The 14,456-nt window shown below is 45.6% G+C and overlaps 1 protein-coding gene across 4 annotated transcripts in view; it reads right to left on the bottom strand.

Annotated features, from left to right (window-relative positions):
- Nucleotides 1–10,055, bottom strand: part of SOCS7 (suppressor of cytokine signaling 7) — a 30,470-nt gene extending 20,415 nt beyond the window's left edge. For 3 of the 4 annotated variants that reach the window (XM_081161229.1, XM_081161230.1, XM_081161231.1), the window contains exons 1-2: nucleotides 9,011–10,045; nucleotides 2,399–2,463 (exon numbers count right to left, since the gene is read on the bottom strand). In XM_081161229.1, the coding sequence (XP_081017355.1) occupies nucleotides 2,399–2,463; nucleotides 9,011–9,966 (1,021 nt within the window). In that variant the 5' untranslated portion in view covers nucleotides 9,967–10,045. Of the gene's footprint in view, nucleotides 1–2,398; nucleotides 2,464–9,010 lie in introns of all 4 variants that reach the window. The other variant, XM_081161228.1, reaches the window with a different exon arrangement.
- Nucleotides 10,056–14,456: the final 4,401 nt, after the last annotated feature.

Genomic DNA, 14,456 nt, shown 5'->3' with positions numbered 1-14,456 from the left:
AATTTTAAATTCTACCATTTCTCTGCCCTGTTAATGGTCAAGGATCCTTTAGGACAAAAACATGGCCTCGACAGTGGAAAAGACAACTAATTGTGGTTCTGCCACTGACAATATAACCTTGACCAAGTGGTCTTCTTTACTCAAATGGAAACCACACCATTTATTTTTACAGACTTGTATACCAATTTCTGCCCTAGGGAGCAAGCAGGCAGCTTGTTACCAGCCCAAATGAACATAGAAAGCAAGTGCCAGAAAAAAAGTAAGAACTGCATGGTACATTGAATACAAATAAAGATTCCAAAGTTAGTCCCAACTTCTTCCTAAATGGCTTTCCATGTCTAGAGTTTTCAGAATATTCACTCTGAGAACCCATTTCAGATATCAACTAATTCCTAATAGCTGAGGCTACAAAGGTTGAAAGGTGCATTTACAACCCTAATAATTAACTACTTTCACAGTCAGCCAAGAGTCAGGTAGGCTTACTGGAAGCTTCTCAGTGGGGAGTGAAGAGGGGCAAGTAGCCTGTGGTTTCTCTTTACTTCCCGGCATGTCATGCAGTTCTGTTCTCTGCCATATGCATTCCTTCTTTTTTTTGGAAATATATCTTTATTGATTTTAGACAGAGGAAGGGAGAGGGAGAGAGAGAGAGAGAAACATCAATGGTGAGAGAGTCATTGATCGGCTGCCTCCTGCAGGCCCCCGACTGGGGATTGAGCCCATAACCCAGGCATGTGCCCTGACCAGGAATTGAACCGTGGTCTCCTGGATCCTAGGTTGATGCTCAACCGCTGAGCCACGTCCAGCCAGGCTGCACTCCTTCTTGCCACCCAGCCCTATCTACTCTCTCTCCAATGAGTCACCAGAAGATGAAGGGTATTTTATTAACTAAGGTTAACAGCCAAAAATAGGTCAGAACTCCGGATTTCTCTAATTTGAGGGTGTTATTTCCAACGCCTTTTTTTTATTCAGGAGGCTGAATTAATCCCTCAGCTAGATTTTATTATTAGAGACCAATGTCTCTAAAAGGTCAGGAGCTGGGCTTTCAGAATCTAATACACAGTTTTGGTTTTTGTGGGGGTTTTTGTTTTTGTTTAATAAATTTCTTGAACACTAATTATTAAGATAAGCAGAAAAATTCTTCTAAAAATCATCATTGGAAGTTCTATGTGATGTACTAGACTCATCACATAGCTTAGTAACTGAGAGCCTAGCTGCCCAGAGCAATGCATTAAACCCAGACAAGTGTGCTTCCTGAAGGGTCAGAGAGGTCCAGATTGTAGGTGTAGCACCTCAATAAAAATATGTAATTCAAAAGACCTAAGGCTGCATCAAACAGAACACCAAACCAGAAACTATAAATGTGGGTGTTCCTTACATTAGAGAGGAAACAATTATTAACTAGAAAGAGATATTACTACAGGATAAGATTCTTTAATTCTGGGCTTGGGGTAAGCACAGAGACCGCCTTCTCCACCTGTGCCTATTATAGGCACCAACTCTTGTTTTCACAGCTCATGGCCGTAAATGCAGTAAGGGGGTGGGGGAGTCCCACTAGCCCACTTAATATCTTCTGGAAATGTCTATTCCCTAATCATAATTCTTCCAATCTTTTTGAGAGACACAATACCAAAAGAGTTTGAAATTAGGATTTTTTTTAAAGCCTTCTCAGCCACAACCAATGAGTCCTCAGTTTCTGAGACTTGAGGCCATGTGAAGACCTTCTTTTCATACAGCTCATTCAAGCAGGAGCTTCACATCTGACTGACATTACAAAAGGGCTCCCTCTGAAAAAGTTTCCATTAAAGAGAAGGCAGTTGCCCAAAGGACATTCAACCGCTTTTCTACTTTAGCAACTGTGTTCCTTGCTGCAAGAAGATAAACTTAAATTAGATACAACGAAGAACTCTTAACAGCTGCAAGAACTGCTAGCCCCTAAAATGGGTAAGACAAGAGTTCATTTAATCCCCTTTGCCCAAAGTCTTTAAAAATAGACCAGATAACCATGGGTCATGTTTATTAGATAATCCATGAACTCCCTTGGCAGCAGGGACAGGAATTGTATGACTTCTCAAGAGTCCTTCATGCACTGCGAGCCTATAAATTTGTAATTCCTCCTTTTAATTTATATGTGATGACCCTGAACTAAGCACTGCATAACTGCCAGGCCAACTAATTACCAGCAAGCAGTCACTACTCAAACTATAAAGCATCCAAAGTCAAGAACACATTCCGCACCATAAAAATAGCCTCACCCCAAACCCAGCAGGCAGGGAATGAAGAAAATAACTGCAGGCATGCCTGAAGCTCCCTCTGTGATGCATCTGTAAGTGTTTCCTGACAGGTCTCAGAACACTCCTACTTTCAGATGTCAGAAGAAAAAGAAAGAGATCACCCTTACCTGTGAATAGGGGGCTGAAGGAGACTGGAGAAAAGGCACTTTGAGTTCTTGTCAACCTGGGTTTCCTAGGGGGTGAGAAAGCACAGAGAGAGAACAAGAGGGCGGGGTGTGTTTAAATCATTACAATACTCAATTCCATATGCACTGAAAAACAAAGCAAACCCTGGTCATTGTCAGCAACACTTTTGTAATAAAGCCTAAAATTTCGGGGGAGAATAAAATAATTAAGACAATTCCTTACATAGATCTGGCTACAGAATTCACCAGCCTACAAAGCAATGAGAAATCCCTTTGGATCTCTCCACACCCAGCACATTAAAAGAGTAAAACACCTTGAGTGGTAATTAGCAAGTCCATTTCTAGAGGAAGGAAGTCAGATGCACAGTTGATTTTCATATGGGAACTAAGAAAAAGGCTCTTGATCTGACTAGGTGCCATCTCAGAGCAACAGCTTTCCCTCTGGGTGTGCCCCTATGAGCAGGAGGTCCCAACGTGAGCCAGGGAACATATCTGGACTTGAGACCAGCACTACAGGATGCACATGTAATCTTTAACCACTAAGACCTCTGATTTCTGCACAAATGTCCCCAAGCCATGGGTTAAAACCATTAACTAACAAGGGGGCTTTCTCAATTAGGGGCTCTGCCTGGCACCCAAACGAGACGGCCCCTTCCCCTCTCTGAAATGCCAGTCACATAGCTCTCCCCATGACTTCTCCTTGATGCTACCCAGGGCGCCAGCTAGAAAACCCAGATCTACTGTGAAAAGATGCACAAAAGGTAACTTTGCTTTGTACCAATTTCAATTGGCTTTTCAGAGAGAAATGAAAGAAATCTGAAGACTGCGGCGACAAAGACTTTTTGGCTAGAAATGTGCTAAGTTCAAAAAATTCACCTTAGGATGACTGAATTGGCGACTAGGGAAAGACTTGTGGAGGTGATGAAAATATGCTATATCTTGACTGTGGTAGAGGCCATGATGACTGTATTTATCAAAATTAATAGAACTGGACACCTAAAAAAGGTGAATCTTAGGTGGTATGTAAATCATACCTCAACAAACCAGACTTTTAAAAGAACTCCCACCACTGATTTGAGTGCCTGACTCTGAGTCTTGTAGCTGGCTCACCTTCCAAAAGTACTCTCACCCAAAGGACTAAATGAAACTTCAACTGCACCAATGGAGGAGGAGGGGGAAAACAAAGAAAATCCAATTTAAAATTATTTGATTTTGGAAGATCTTAACGCATTTATGGTTTAACATAGATATCTAAGATTCTCAGAACGCACTTCAAACAAAGTTTCAAAACCATACTGTAAAGATTTTATTCAGAAATAGCCAAGATGCTAGATTTCCTCTCCCAACCTATCTCACACTCCCTCTGCAATCTCCTCCATGAGACTTAAGAAGTCTAATGATGGTGCCTACTGTAAATGCCCCATCCATGGCACCCATGGGAGAGATGCCTGCATCAAAACAAGACACAAGCACACATGGTCCCTCTGTTTATAAAAGTTGCTCGTGACAGTCTGCAGCTTGGTTCCAACATTTGAGAGGGCTGGAATGGATAGTTAATTCCACTGGACATGAACTTTAAGACTGAAGATCTTCCAAACTGATTTTTATTTGATATCTGTGGGTACAACATTAAACTCAGCAAGTAGAAACCTAAAGCACTGGCCTTTCAAAGGGTTCACACCTCAGCCACTTGGCAATGTGCCTGTTTTCAAAGGAAGCTGCATTACTCTGCCATCTGCCCATGCTGGGGACGAATCTCTTCAGTGCCAAGTACTGAAGAACGGCAGTACCCAAATGCACACAGCTTGCGGAGGCCTTCTCACTCCACCTCATCTTCTCCCCCGCCCCCAGCATTTTGAAGAAGAAAATCATAGTTTCTAGGATCTGGAAAAAGAAATACATATGAATCTAAACCCAGGCAGAGCCATTTAAGAGCCCTGGGATGGTTTTTTTCTGGCAAATAAGGGGGCCTCAGAGCTGGAAGCTTGGAGAAGTAGAAGGTCTAAGAGGCTGAAAGGCTAATAATAAATGAGTGTTTCCTTCTCTCTTCGGGGAGATGCTGTCTAACTAAAAATCCAAAGCAGTTTCTGTCTCAAGGATCCTGAGAGCATTCTAATGGTAGTCACTCATGAAAAGACCAATCTAGATGACTATAAAAAAACAAAGCAAGGGAATGATTAACATAAAATTGAGGATGGTGGTTACAGTAGCTGTGGAGATGTAATCAGGAAGCAATACACAGGGGTCTTCAAAGGTAACTGATAACATTCTATCTGCTACGCTTAGAGATGAGTATCTAGGTGTGCATTTATTATTATAGTGCACACACTTTATACACCTCCTTTTGTATATATGAAACATTTAAAATGATAAAAGCCCATTCTAAGCTGGCTGTGCTGTGTGTTGTGTGTTTTTTGGAGAGCATCATGAATGATACAGATAACATTTTTAACTAACCTTTCTATACCACATTCCTATGTTACTTTATTCATCTCCAGATCACCTTGATGAGCATTAGGGTGCAAAGTTACGCCACTGTAGCTTTGACAGTGGGCCACATGCATCTGAGTAGCAGAACGACTTGGGGTGTGGGGTGTGGTAGGATTTGATGGGCTATGCCTCAGGTGGCAGAACAGGACAGGGGTGGCATAAGGTCTTCTTTGAGGCTAAGCAGTCCTTTGCATCAGCTAAGCATTGCCTGTGCTACAGGTAACAAAGAAAGAATCCCTCTGTCCATTTCCATTCTGCAAATTGCTAACTGTATGGCAACAGATCTGTGCGATAAAAAAGTTAAAAGCATTAGACTAGAAAGGCCCACAGCACACTGATATAACCACTGGCCACTGTTCAATTCTGTGAAACTTAAAATATAAACAATGAAATAGCAATGCCCTCCCTTTCTTGTCCATTAACCTCCTCTACTGATGTCCTAAGACTTACACATGTTCTTTTCTAAAGTGACTTACTAACAAGAATGTCCAAATATCAGGCTTTACAGCCGCAAGTTACCCCTGCCCCTGCTAAAGCACACAGTGCCAAGTCAGCCAGCCTGTGCCATTTCCAACGCGTCATAAGCCAGTGTCTGTTCATGTGCTACAGGCACAAAAACCATGTGTTCATTTTTAGTTCCAATACACAGACATCTGTGCAGCAAGGTCAGATCCAAAACTCCACATAAACCAACTAAAGAACCTATGGAGGGAACTTCCAGGAAAAAGCCAAAAGGTGTAGTCCAAGGTCTAAAACCTTAGGAATGATGTTAGCAGAGAAAATATTAAGGAGTGAAAGATACAAGATTCAAATGGATAGAGATTTCTGAAGCCAGGCTGCTCATTCCAAATGAGAGCTGCCAACCACAACCACTTCGTGAAAAATAGTTAAAAAGATCAATAGAGTATGGACCCAAAATTCAAACATAGTTAGAACTTCCTCATCACACCATAAAATCATTTTGTTCTCAGCATGCCATGCTATTTCTTAAAACTACCCCCTTGGACATGAAGACCCAAGGAAATAGAGAAAAGGGTTGCTCATGTCTGCCAAGTCTGTCCACAACAGCAGGGTCTCAAACTGATGCCAAGGCAGCCTGCCTCTATTTCCAGAATTGTATCTCTTTGCCCAAACAAATAGATAGCAAACTGTTCTCCATTTTTCCACCTTGCAACTATGAAGATCGACAGTAATAGCCTCAACTGTTAACTCAGAAAAAGAAAAAAAAAAAAACCTTAAAAAAATCAACAAGGTCCCCATTTCCAACCAAGTGTGTATTATGTGATCATTCAAAAAAAGTCAGATCGAATGCCATTTCTCACCAAATATAAGGGAAGACAATCAGCTCAACATATGTGAAACAGAAAAGGGAACTTAACTGGTTTTTCCTTGAAATAGCAATTCTATATTACACTGAAGCCCACAGGCATCAAGCCCAGTTCTGTGAATTCAACATATGTGTTAAAGACCTAGCCCAGTTCTCCACAACAGAAACCTGATTAGATGGTGAGCCCATTTCAACCTTTGCTTCAAGAGTTCTCTAAGCTAATTCATACTAGACTTAAGACTCAGAACATCCAGGTAGGTCCACTTAGCACACTCTAAAGCATCTGAAAGGAACTGAAGTTCTGCTTAATGTTAAAATATGGAAGCTGATAACCTTATAAAATGATTATAAGAAGTACTTTCTAGTGATAGCTGTGGGAAAGGTAGATCTTAAGAAGACCAAAGAGAATCATGCCCAGAGGTTGCTATAAAAGCCCCAAATTATACAGCAAAAACTACAGAGACTCCAACCATGGGTAAGGAGAAAGGCATATACCTTCTGGCAAGAGACTGAGATTTCTCACAGCTTCCAGGTCCTACCAATCAACACAAGAGAACAAGCTAAAAATCCAAACTCATTCTTCCTTCCAACAGAGCGGACTTACTTAGGAGGTGCAGATCCATAGAAATCACAACTACCCTGGCCAGACATACCAAGTTTCTCACAGCTGTGAGGCTGCCAGCAAGACTGGCACATAGTAAGCTGTGTAAAAGCTAACAAGTAAATCTAACAGGACCAAATCCTAAGCATAAAAAAATAAAAATAAAAAAATCATCAGTTCAATCTTATTACTTCTCCAAAAGCACAAAATATTCCATCTCCACTTTTCTTGTCTTCACTCCATTCCTACAAGGACAGGAAGAAGACAGGAATCAGTCCCATTTACTGAAGAATAAAAAGAGAAGCATGAAGAAAACAAAATTGGCCAGCATCCCACAGCTGATGCTGGAGTCCTAAATGGAATCGAGGTGTTCACATTCTCTGTCCAACAAGCTGCCTCCTAACAGCAGTCAACCAACCATTCATACACAAATACCTAGCTCTTCTCCAATTCATCAGAAAAAGCCCTTGGACCAAAAAATGTAATTCTCCAGTGCCCTGAACTAAGCTTTGCAGAGCTACAGCCCAATTTGCTCTGCAGCAGAAATCTGTATTGTGCTTAGCGTGAGAGTTGGTGACAGAGCAGCCAATGACCATTAAATTCTGCTTCCAAAGGCAAAAAACCGTATAATGTTATATGCCTTTTTTCCTCTTCCTAATCTATTAGACGGAGCAGCTAATTTCACGCCACACCTCATTTTTAGCGTCTCTGGAATCTTAGACCAAGTCCTGGTCAATATGGAACAAAGGCAAGACAAATCACAAGAAAATTAGCAATCTATCCTATGTCATTACCCACAGCTTCGATCCTGCGCCGCCCCCCCCCCCCAATATGATGAAAATTTCATCTATACGGGTTAAGTGGAGCATCGGATGCAGAGCCTACTACACCTACTAAAAAAGCTGTTTCAGCAGCCACACACTTTTCAGGACCTGAGCGTAAGTTCATTGGGAGGCAAATGCAGAAACATAGGTCTACCTGAAGGGGTAACATGCATCAACCTACTGATTTCTTTAGGGAGTTTGGGTATGGTCTGATCCCCAAGATGAGCCCCTGGCACAGCTGTCCAGAAAGGGCAGCAAAGTCAAAGTGACCCCACACTTTCAGAGTACCCAAGTTCCCTTGAAAAGAGAAGTCCATGGATGAGCGGTTCCCAGTCCAGGTCATACTTCAGGATCAACTGAGGAGCATTTTAAATATTCAATTGGGCCCTCAGACATACTGATCTTTTCCCAAAGCTCCCCACGTGATTCTGGTGCACAAAGTTCTCAATCTATTCCCCTACCTGTTCTTCAGCCTTGGGTTGTGGCTGCCAGTGTGTCTCAAGATTCCATCACATGAGCTGCACCAAAACCAATTCCAATCTTTCTTAGAATCTACTTAGCAGCACAAACCACAATGGCAGTTACCACAAGGCAAGTCTCATTTCATTGACACAAAAGCTGACAGCTTTCTAAACCAATATACTGAATGTTAGAGAGCAGTCCACCCTTCAGAAATGCAGGAAAAAACTCTTAAGTTTGGAAGTTTCATCAACTGGCCTAGAACTCATACACCAATTAATGTCTATACTTTATACTTAGAATTCTCACATGGGAGGGGCTTGAGAGCAAAGCTATTTTCTATTCCCACTGACAGTGGTCAGCACACAGGCTTGACATACCAAGTACATCTAAGAGACCAACCAGGAAAACATGAAAACTTGGAATTAAGAGGCCCAGTTAATTGTGGGCCTACAACTCGGCACATCATTTGGATGCATGAGTGTGAAGGGGGTGGGGTGCTGGTACACAGAAAGAGTAATAAGCAAAGTGGTCAAAATGCAACATCAACTTTTTGTCCCAAAGGACAAACATTTCCAGCAACCTCCTTGAGTGAGTTAATGGTAGACAGGCACCTTGGGAAAACTTTAAAAGCTGGGCCAGGGTAGGGATGGGGGCATGGTTTCAAATAATCTCAGAACTAGAGATGCTCACCAACTGAGAAGTGTCAAGGGGAATGAACTGAGTGAAAGCAGTTTCCCATAATTAGCTCTGACGCTAATGAACGATGTCACCACCTTTAGCCCCAATTCTTTGCCTCTTTATGAAGACCATATCACAAGAATTGTCAGGATCTTGTTAAAATAAAAGGGAAATAAAGCAAAAAAGGGAAGTCAGTCCGCAGCTGGTCTCACCTCCCTGCGTCCAGCTCCCGGCCGGCAGAGCCTCCCACGTCTGTCAGGCTCGCAGCTGAAGCGGCCAGCTCTCCAGAAGGCCTCTTGCCGGCCCCACACACGCCACCGGAGCCACCGGTGCAGCTCTTCGTGCGAAAGAGGCGGCTGAGGCGGATTTTGAGAGAGCCCTTCAGAGATGGGCCCGCGAGTGGCCGGAGGGGCCCAGGAGGAGGAGGGGGCGGGGGAGGCGGCTGCTGCGGCTCCCCTCTACTCAAGCGCCCTGGAGGGACCAAGTCCTGCAGCGGAAAGGGCACCGGGGGTAATTCAGGGCCTGGGGGCTGCAGCAGAAGCCGGCTACCTCCTCCTCCGCGGCCCGGGCTGCTGAGCTCCTCTTCCGAGCAGCTGTTAGTCTCCAGGCTCTCGGCCTCCGACTCCAACCCCTCCAGGACTAGCAACGCGTCGCTCGTTTCCGTGGGGTCCTCCCCGGCCTGCGGGGCGGCAGCAGGCGGCTGGGGCTGCGCAGGGGGCGGCTGCGGGGGGCACGGGCAGCAACCACCAACCGTCTTGACCCCCGGCCCCGCCGGATGCCCGAGCCCCAAAGCTGCCAACTGCGCCTCTAGTCCAGCCGCCGGGCCCCAGGTCCGCTCGAGCGCCAACCCCGGGGGCAGGGCCTTGGGGTCCAGGGCACAGCGGTGCCGGGGACATAGCAGTTCCGAGGGTCCTGGCTCCGGGGCTGCCTCTGCGTCCTCCTCCTCCGGCGGCCGACCCACGTTGCGGAACACCATCAGCTGCGGCGGCCGGGAGCCCCGCGTACCGGGCCGCGCAAGGAAGGGTGGCGGCGGGGGGCCATGGCCCGGGGGCGGCGGCGGCGGGCCTGGCTCGGGGGCCGCCTCTCCATAGCCGAGCAGGCGGCTCAGGACGCGGTACGAAGCGGCCGCCGCCGCCGCCTCGCCATCCCGGAGCTCGGCCCCCTGCATCGGGGAGAGGGAAGGAGGGCGGGCGGCAGGGAGCCGGGCTGGGGTGGGGACTAGGCCGGGCCCCGCCGGAGCCCCGCCCGCCGCGGGCCCCGGAGCGACAGCGCTAACGGCCGTCGCGGCCTCTGCCTCATAGAGGGGGGCGGGGGACGGGGGACGCGCGGAGCCTAGCGCGAGCCCAGGACGCGCGCAGCCGCCACGGAGGACCGCCCCCGGATGGCGTCATTTCCGGGAGGCTGTGGCCACGCCTCTTTCCCCCAGGGCGTGCTTGCGCCGGCCTCCGGGGAGCGTGACGTTGCGCGCGGCCCGGTCCGCTATTGGCCGTGAGCTGCTTCTCGCCTGGCTGTTGGTCTCCGGTCCCGACTCTTGCTTTTCACTTCCCGGGCGTTCTGGCTGAAGCCCCTGCTCCCGGTCGGGTGGACCTGGGACTCGGTGTGATCCTGGCGGAGAGCTGCTGGCCTTGGGAGTAACTCTGGTTCAGGTCCTGCCTATGCCGCTAGCGACGTGTGACCGAGGCGGAGTCATTTCTTCACTGACATTGAGTGTGTCACTCCTGGCATCTAGTAAATATTTACGTAATGACACGTGAATAACGTGTCCTAAGACTCAGGTGTGCTGATCAGTGTTGAACAGCTGGCGCTCGGGGGGGGGGGAAAGACGATGTATGCATTTTTTGTATAGGTACCTAAGTTAATCATAAATTTTACAGATGTAAAAGATGCGTAGCACACAATTTACAAAAAATAATAATATGCAGTTGCAAATTACTTGTAACCAATTGGTTCTCACAAAATGCTTTCATTGATTTTTGCCAAGCTCTTGAAGGGTAGCCCTGTGGTTTCAGTTGACCAAGGAGTGAATGTTGGTTAATATTTTCCTCTATGTCAATGTAAAAGGAAAGTAAAAAAAAACAAAGACAGTCTTAACTGTCAATTATGGAAGTGACTTCTTTGCTGAATCGGAACACAGTTTTCAAATGCTGAATATGTCTGCAATTTTTGTTCTATTCACAATGTAATGGATGCAGACATAACACATTAAACTTAAATCTGAATTATTAACATTTTCTTCATCACTTTCTTAAGCCCAGATAAGCAATAAAACACTAAATTTGTATGGTTTTCCAATTTCCGTTGTGTAAATACTCCCATCATGGCTGATTTCAATCTACCGACCTGGCTTTACAGAACAGAATTAGAAAGAGATGAGCAGTAGCATACCATTATGTAATAGTTTCATCGTGCAGATAACAACAACATAATCCCAAGAGCATAGATAACTAATAATAGTAAAATCATTAGGAAGTGATGAGTTTTGAGAATTTATTACCTTTGTTTTTAATATCACTTGTATAATTTAAACAGTGGCTGTGTTTAACAACTGGCTTGCAGGATTCCTGAAATTTTAATAATTGGTCTCACGAGCCTGTATGAGCGAGCTCCATAGCACCACAGTTTTCTCATCTGCAAAATAGGAATAAGAATTGCTGCTTTGCTTACTTGCAGACATATGGTGAAGATCAAACAAGATCAAGCTTGTTGTAGAGAGGAGGTCAGACTGGTGGCAGGGAGATCAGTTAGGAAACCCTTACCACCAGCCCATGTGAGGTGTTTAGCAATGCAAGAGGTAATGAGGAAGGAGCAACCAGCAGAACTTAGCAACTTTGGTACCTGAGGGTGCATTGAAGGGGATCAAGGGTCTGCTATGAGTCCTGCAGCCAGAGAGACCTTTTTAAAATGGAAGTTTGTCCAATAGCTGGTTATTATAATGCTTCATGGTTTCCCATTGTTCTTAGGCTAAAGACAAAACTCCATAAGGAGGCTTTTGGGGTCCTGTGTGATCTGACCCTGTCTTTCCCTGGCTTCGTCTTCCACCAACCCCCCCCCCTTCTCTTTCCCCTGCAGCTCCACTAGCTCTGTGTCAAGCTTGCACACATATGGCCGTTGTATAAGCTATTCCCTATTCTTGAAAGGCTTTCCCCCTTTTTTGCTTAGTAAAGTCCTACTCACTCTTTAGGTTGAACTTCTCACTACCTCAGGGAAATCTCCCTGCCTGGGCACTTCCTCCTCACTGAGGTTCAGGACCACTTTTTTGTTGCACTTAATTGCACAGATAAAATTTGTCCTCTATCTGTTGGGTTATTTGGTTAGTCTGTCTTCTTTACTAAGCTGTCAGTTCTATGAAGGTAGGGGCCACATTTGCCCATCGTGGATTCTCCAGTGTCAAGGACTCTGTTTCTGGGCACAGAGTAAGCCCTTGATAATAAGCGTTGAATGCTTGTTCAACCTCACACCTTGTAAGAGTCTCCTGATACAAATTCATCTCATTGAGCCTGACAGAATAAATATCCTTCCTTGCCCATGAAGAAACAAACTCAGTTATTCACCAAAGATCAGACAGTTCAAAAGTTGCAGTGGTATTCAAAACCAGCTCTGGCCCCACCAGCGTGGCTCAGTGGTTGAGCATCGACCTATGATCCAGGAGATGGTGGTTCAATTCCCCATCAGGGCACATGCCCAGGTTGCAGGCTCAGTCCCCAGCAGGGGGCATGCAGGAGGCAGCTGATTGATGACTCTCTTATCATTGGTGTTTCTCTCTCTCTCTCTCCCTTCCTTTCTTTGAAAGCAATAAAAACATGTATTTTTTTTAAAAAACCAGCTCTGTCTGATATGAAACATTTTATTCTCTACCCTCTCTCCCACAGCTAGCTCTCAGAGGTCATTGAGGTTTCTCGAAAAAAGAAGAGAAATTGCTATAGGATCACAGAACACCTGAGGCCTAAGAAGACCACCTAAGATCCCTGGCTAGGTCTGAAAAACTCTGGCCCCAGAACAGTTTCTAGGGGAATGCAAAATCCGTAGCTCTGCAGCGCCCTCTGCTGTCCAGCTACTTTTTTGGCCTGAGAGGGAGACTATGTCACCGGGTAGCTCCACCTGCCCAGAGTACACAGAGGCACAAGGGAATGCACACAGGCTCTTTCTAAGGCAGGACAAGGAATACTGCCTTTCTCCATTTCCTTAAATGTCCAGGGCTGTAGCCCAGGTCCTAGAAAAACATTAAAAATTAAGATCCAAAGGAAGTATATCTTTGTATGAGTTGGATTGGTGTGTGTTTGTTGAGCGGATTTTGTGTCTACACATACCTGTTTCACTGAAGGCTATATAAATGGTCCCTGCAGTGGTAGGACTCTAGTTTTTAAAGTTTGTGAAGAACAATTCAGACCATCTAAACCAGTGCTGAGGTTCACTTAAGTCACTCAGCAGTGGGCCAGGCTTCAGGGATACAGTGATGAGTGAGACAGGCTTTTCCCTGTCCCACTGGAGCTTGCTATCTCATTTGAGTCCTAATCATGCCATTTCCTGGAGCAAAGAGCTCCATGGTCAAGAGCAAATAATTAAACATCTTTGAACTTGTGTTTCATTTGCAAAAGTAGGTCAATAATAATCCCCCTCAAAAGGGGCTGTTGTGGGGATTAAATGGAAACTTACATGAAATGCTAAAACGCTATGCAAATGTTAGCTGTTATTACTATGAAAAGCTTCTTGAAGGGAAAAAACAACTTACTATTATGTCTTCACCCAGTGTGTTTTGTTGGCCTTAACTAATGGTACCTGGTAATACCAAGAACATGGGATGGGTTACTTGCTCCCTCTGTCCCTCTCTCTGCTAGTTAGCACACAGAATCAGAGCAGCTATGGATGTGTGATACAGGTCTGGCCCCAGTAACCACACACTGGCTTTGTGGCCTTGAGAAGGTCACTTTTCCGACATTCAATTTTAGTTTTAATTTCCTTCCCTATGAGAGAACGGTCTGGGCTGTAGGCACTTTTAGTCCTGACATCCTAGGGATTCTGCTGGAGGCTTGTCCTTTAGCCTCTTGTCCTCCCACCCCTTACATTCCCACATGGGGCTCTGAAGCAGAATTGTTTGCAGAGGCCACCTGTAAAGAAGGGAAGTTTTTAGCAACCTCCACCTGTCCCTTCCTACATACACTCAGTGATCTGGGGCATCAAAGGTTGGAGGTGGCCAGGCTGGGCGTGACTCAGTGGTTGAGCATTGACCTAGGATCCAGGAGATCGAGGTTCCATTCCTGGTCAGGGCACACACCCGGGTCCCTGGCTCAATGTGCAAGGGGCAGCCGATCAATGACTCTCTCATCATTGATGTTTTCATCTCTCTCTCTCCCTCTCCCTTCCTCTCTCTGAAATCAATAAAGATATATTTTTTTAAAAAAGATTGGGGAGTGGGCAGAGTGAGAAGAGAAGGAGCCTGAAGACAGCATGTGCCTGTGAGGCCAGATCACTGTGAGTGGGGAGCACATCAGCGATGGAAAGGTGATGGAAGAGGTCGAGAGAGAAGGCAGGGGCTTTGCTCTGTGGCTACCCAAAATAACCCACACCCCTCTGATCCAGCTCTGTGGCTACCCAAAATAATCCACACCCCTCTGATCCAGGGAGGCTGCCTCAGACTAACTGAGCTCCCGGGAACAACGT

This window comes from Miniopterus schreibersii (genome assembly GCF_964146895.1).
Source record: "Miniopterus schreibersii genome assembly, chromosome: 16".
Lineage (NCBI taxonomy): Eukaryota > Metazoa > Chordata > Mammalia > Chiroptera > Miniopteridae > Miniopterus > Miniopterus schreibersii.
This window is presented reverse-complemented; position numbering and strand designations above follow the sequence as displayed.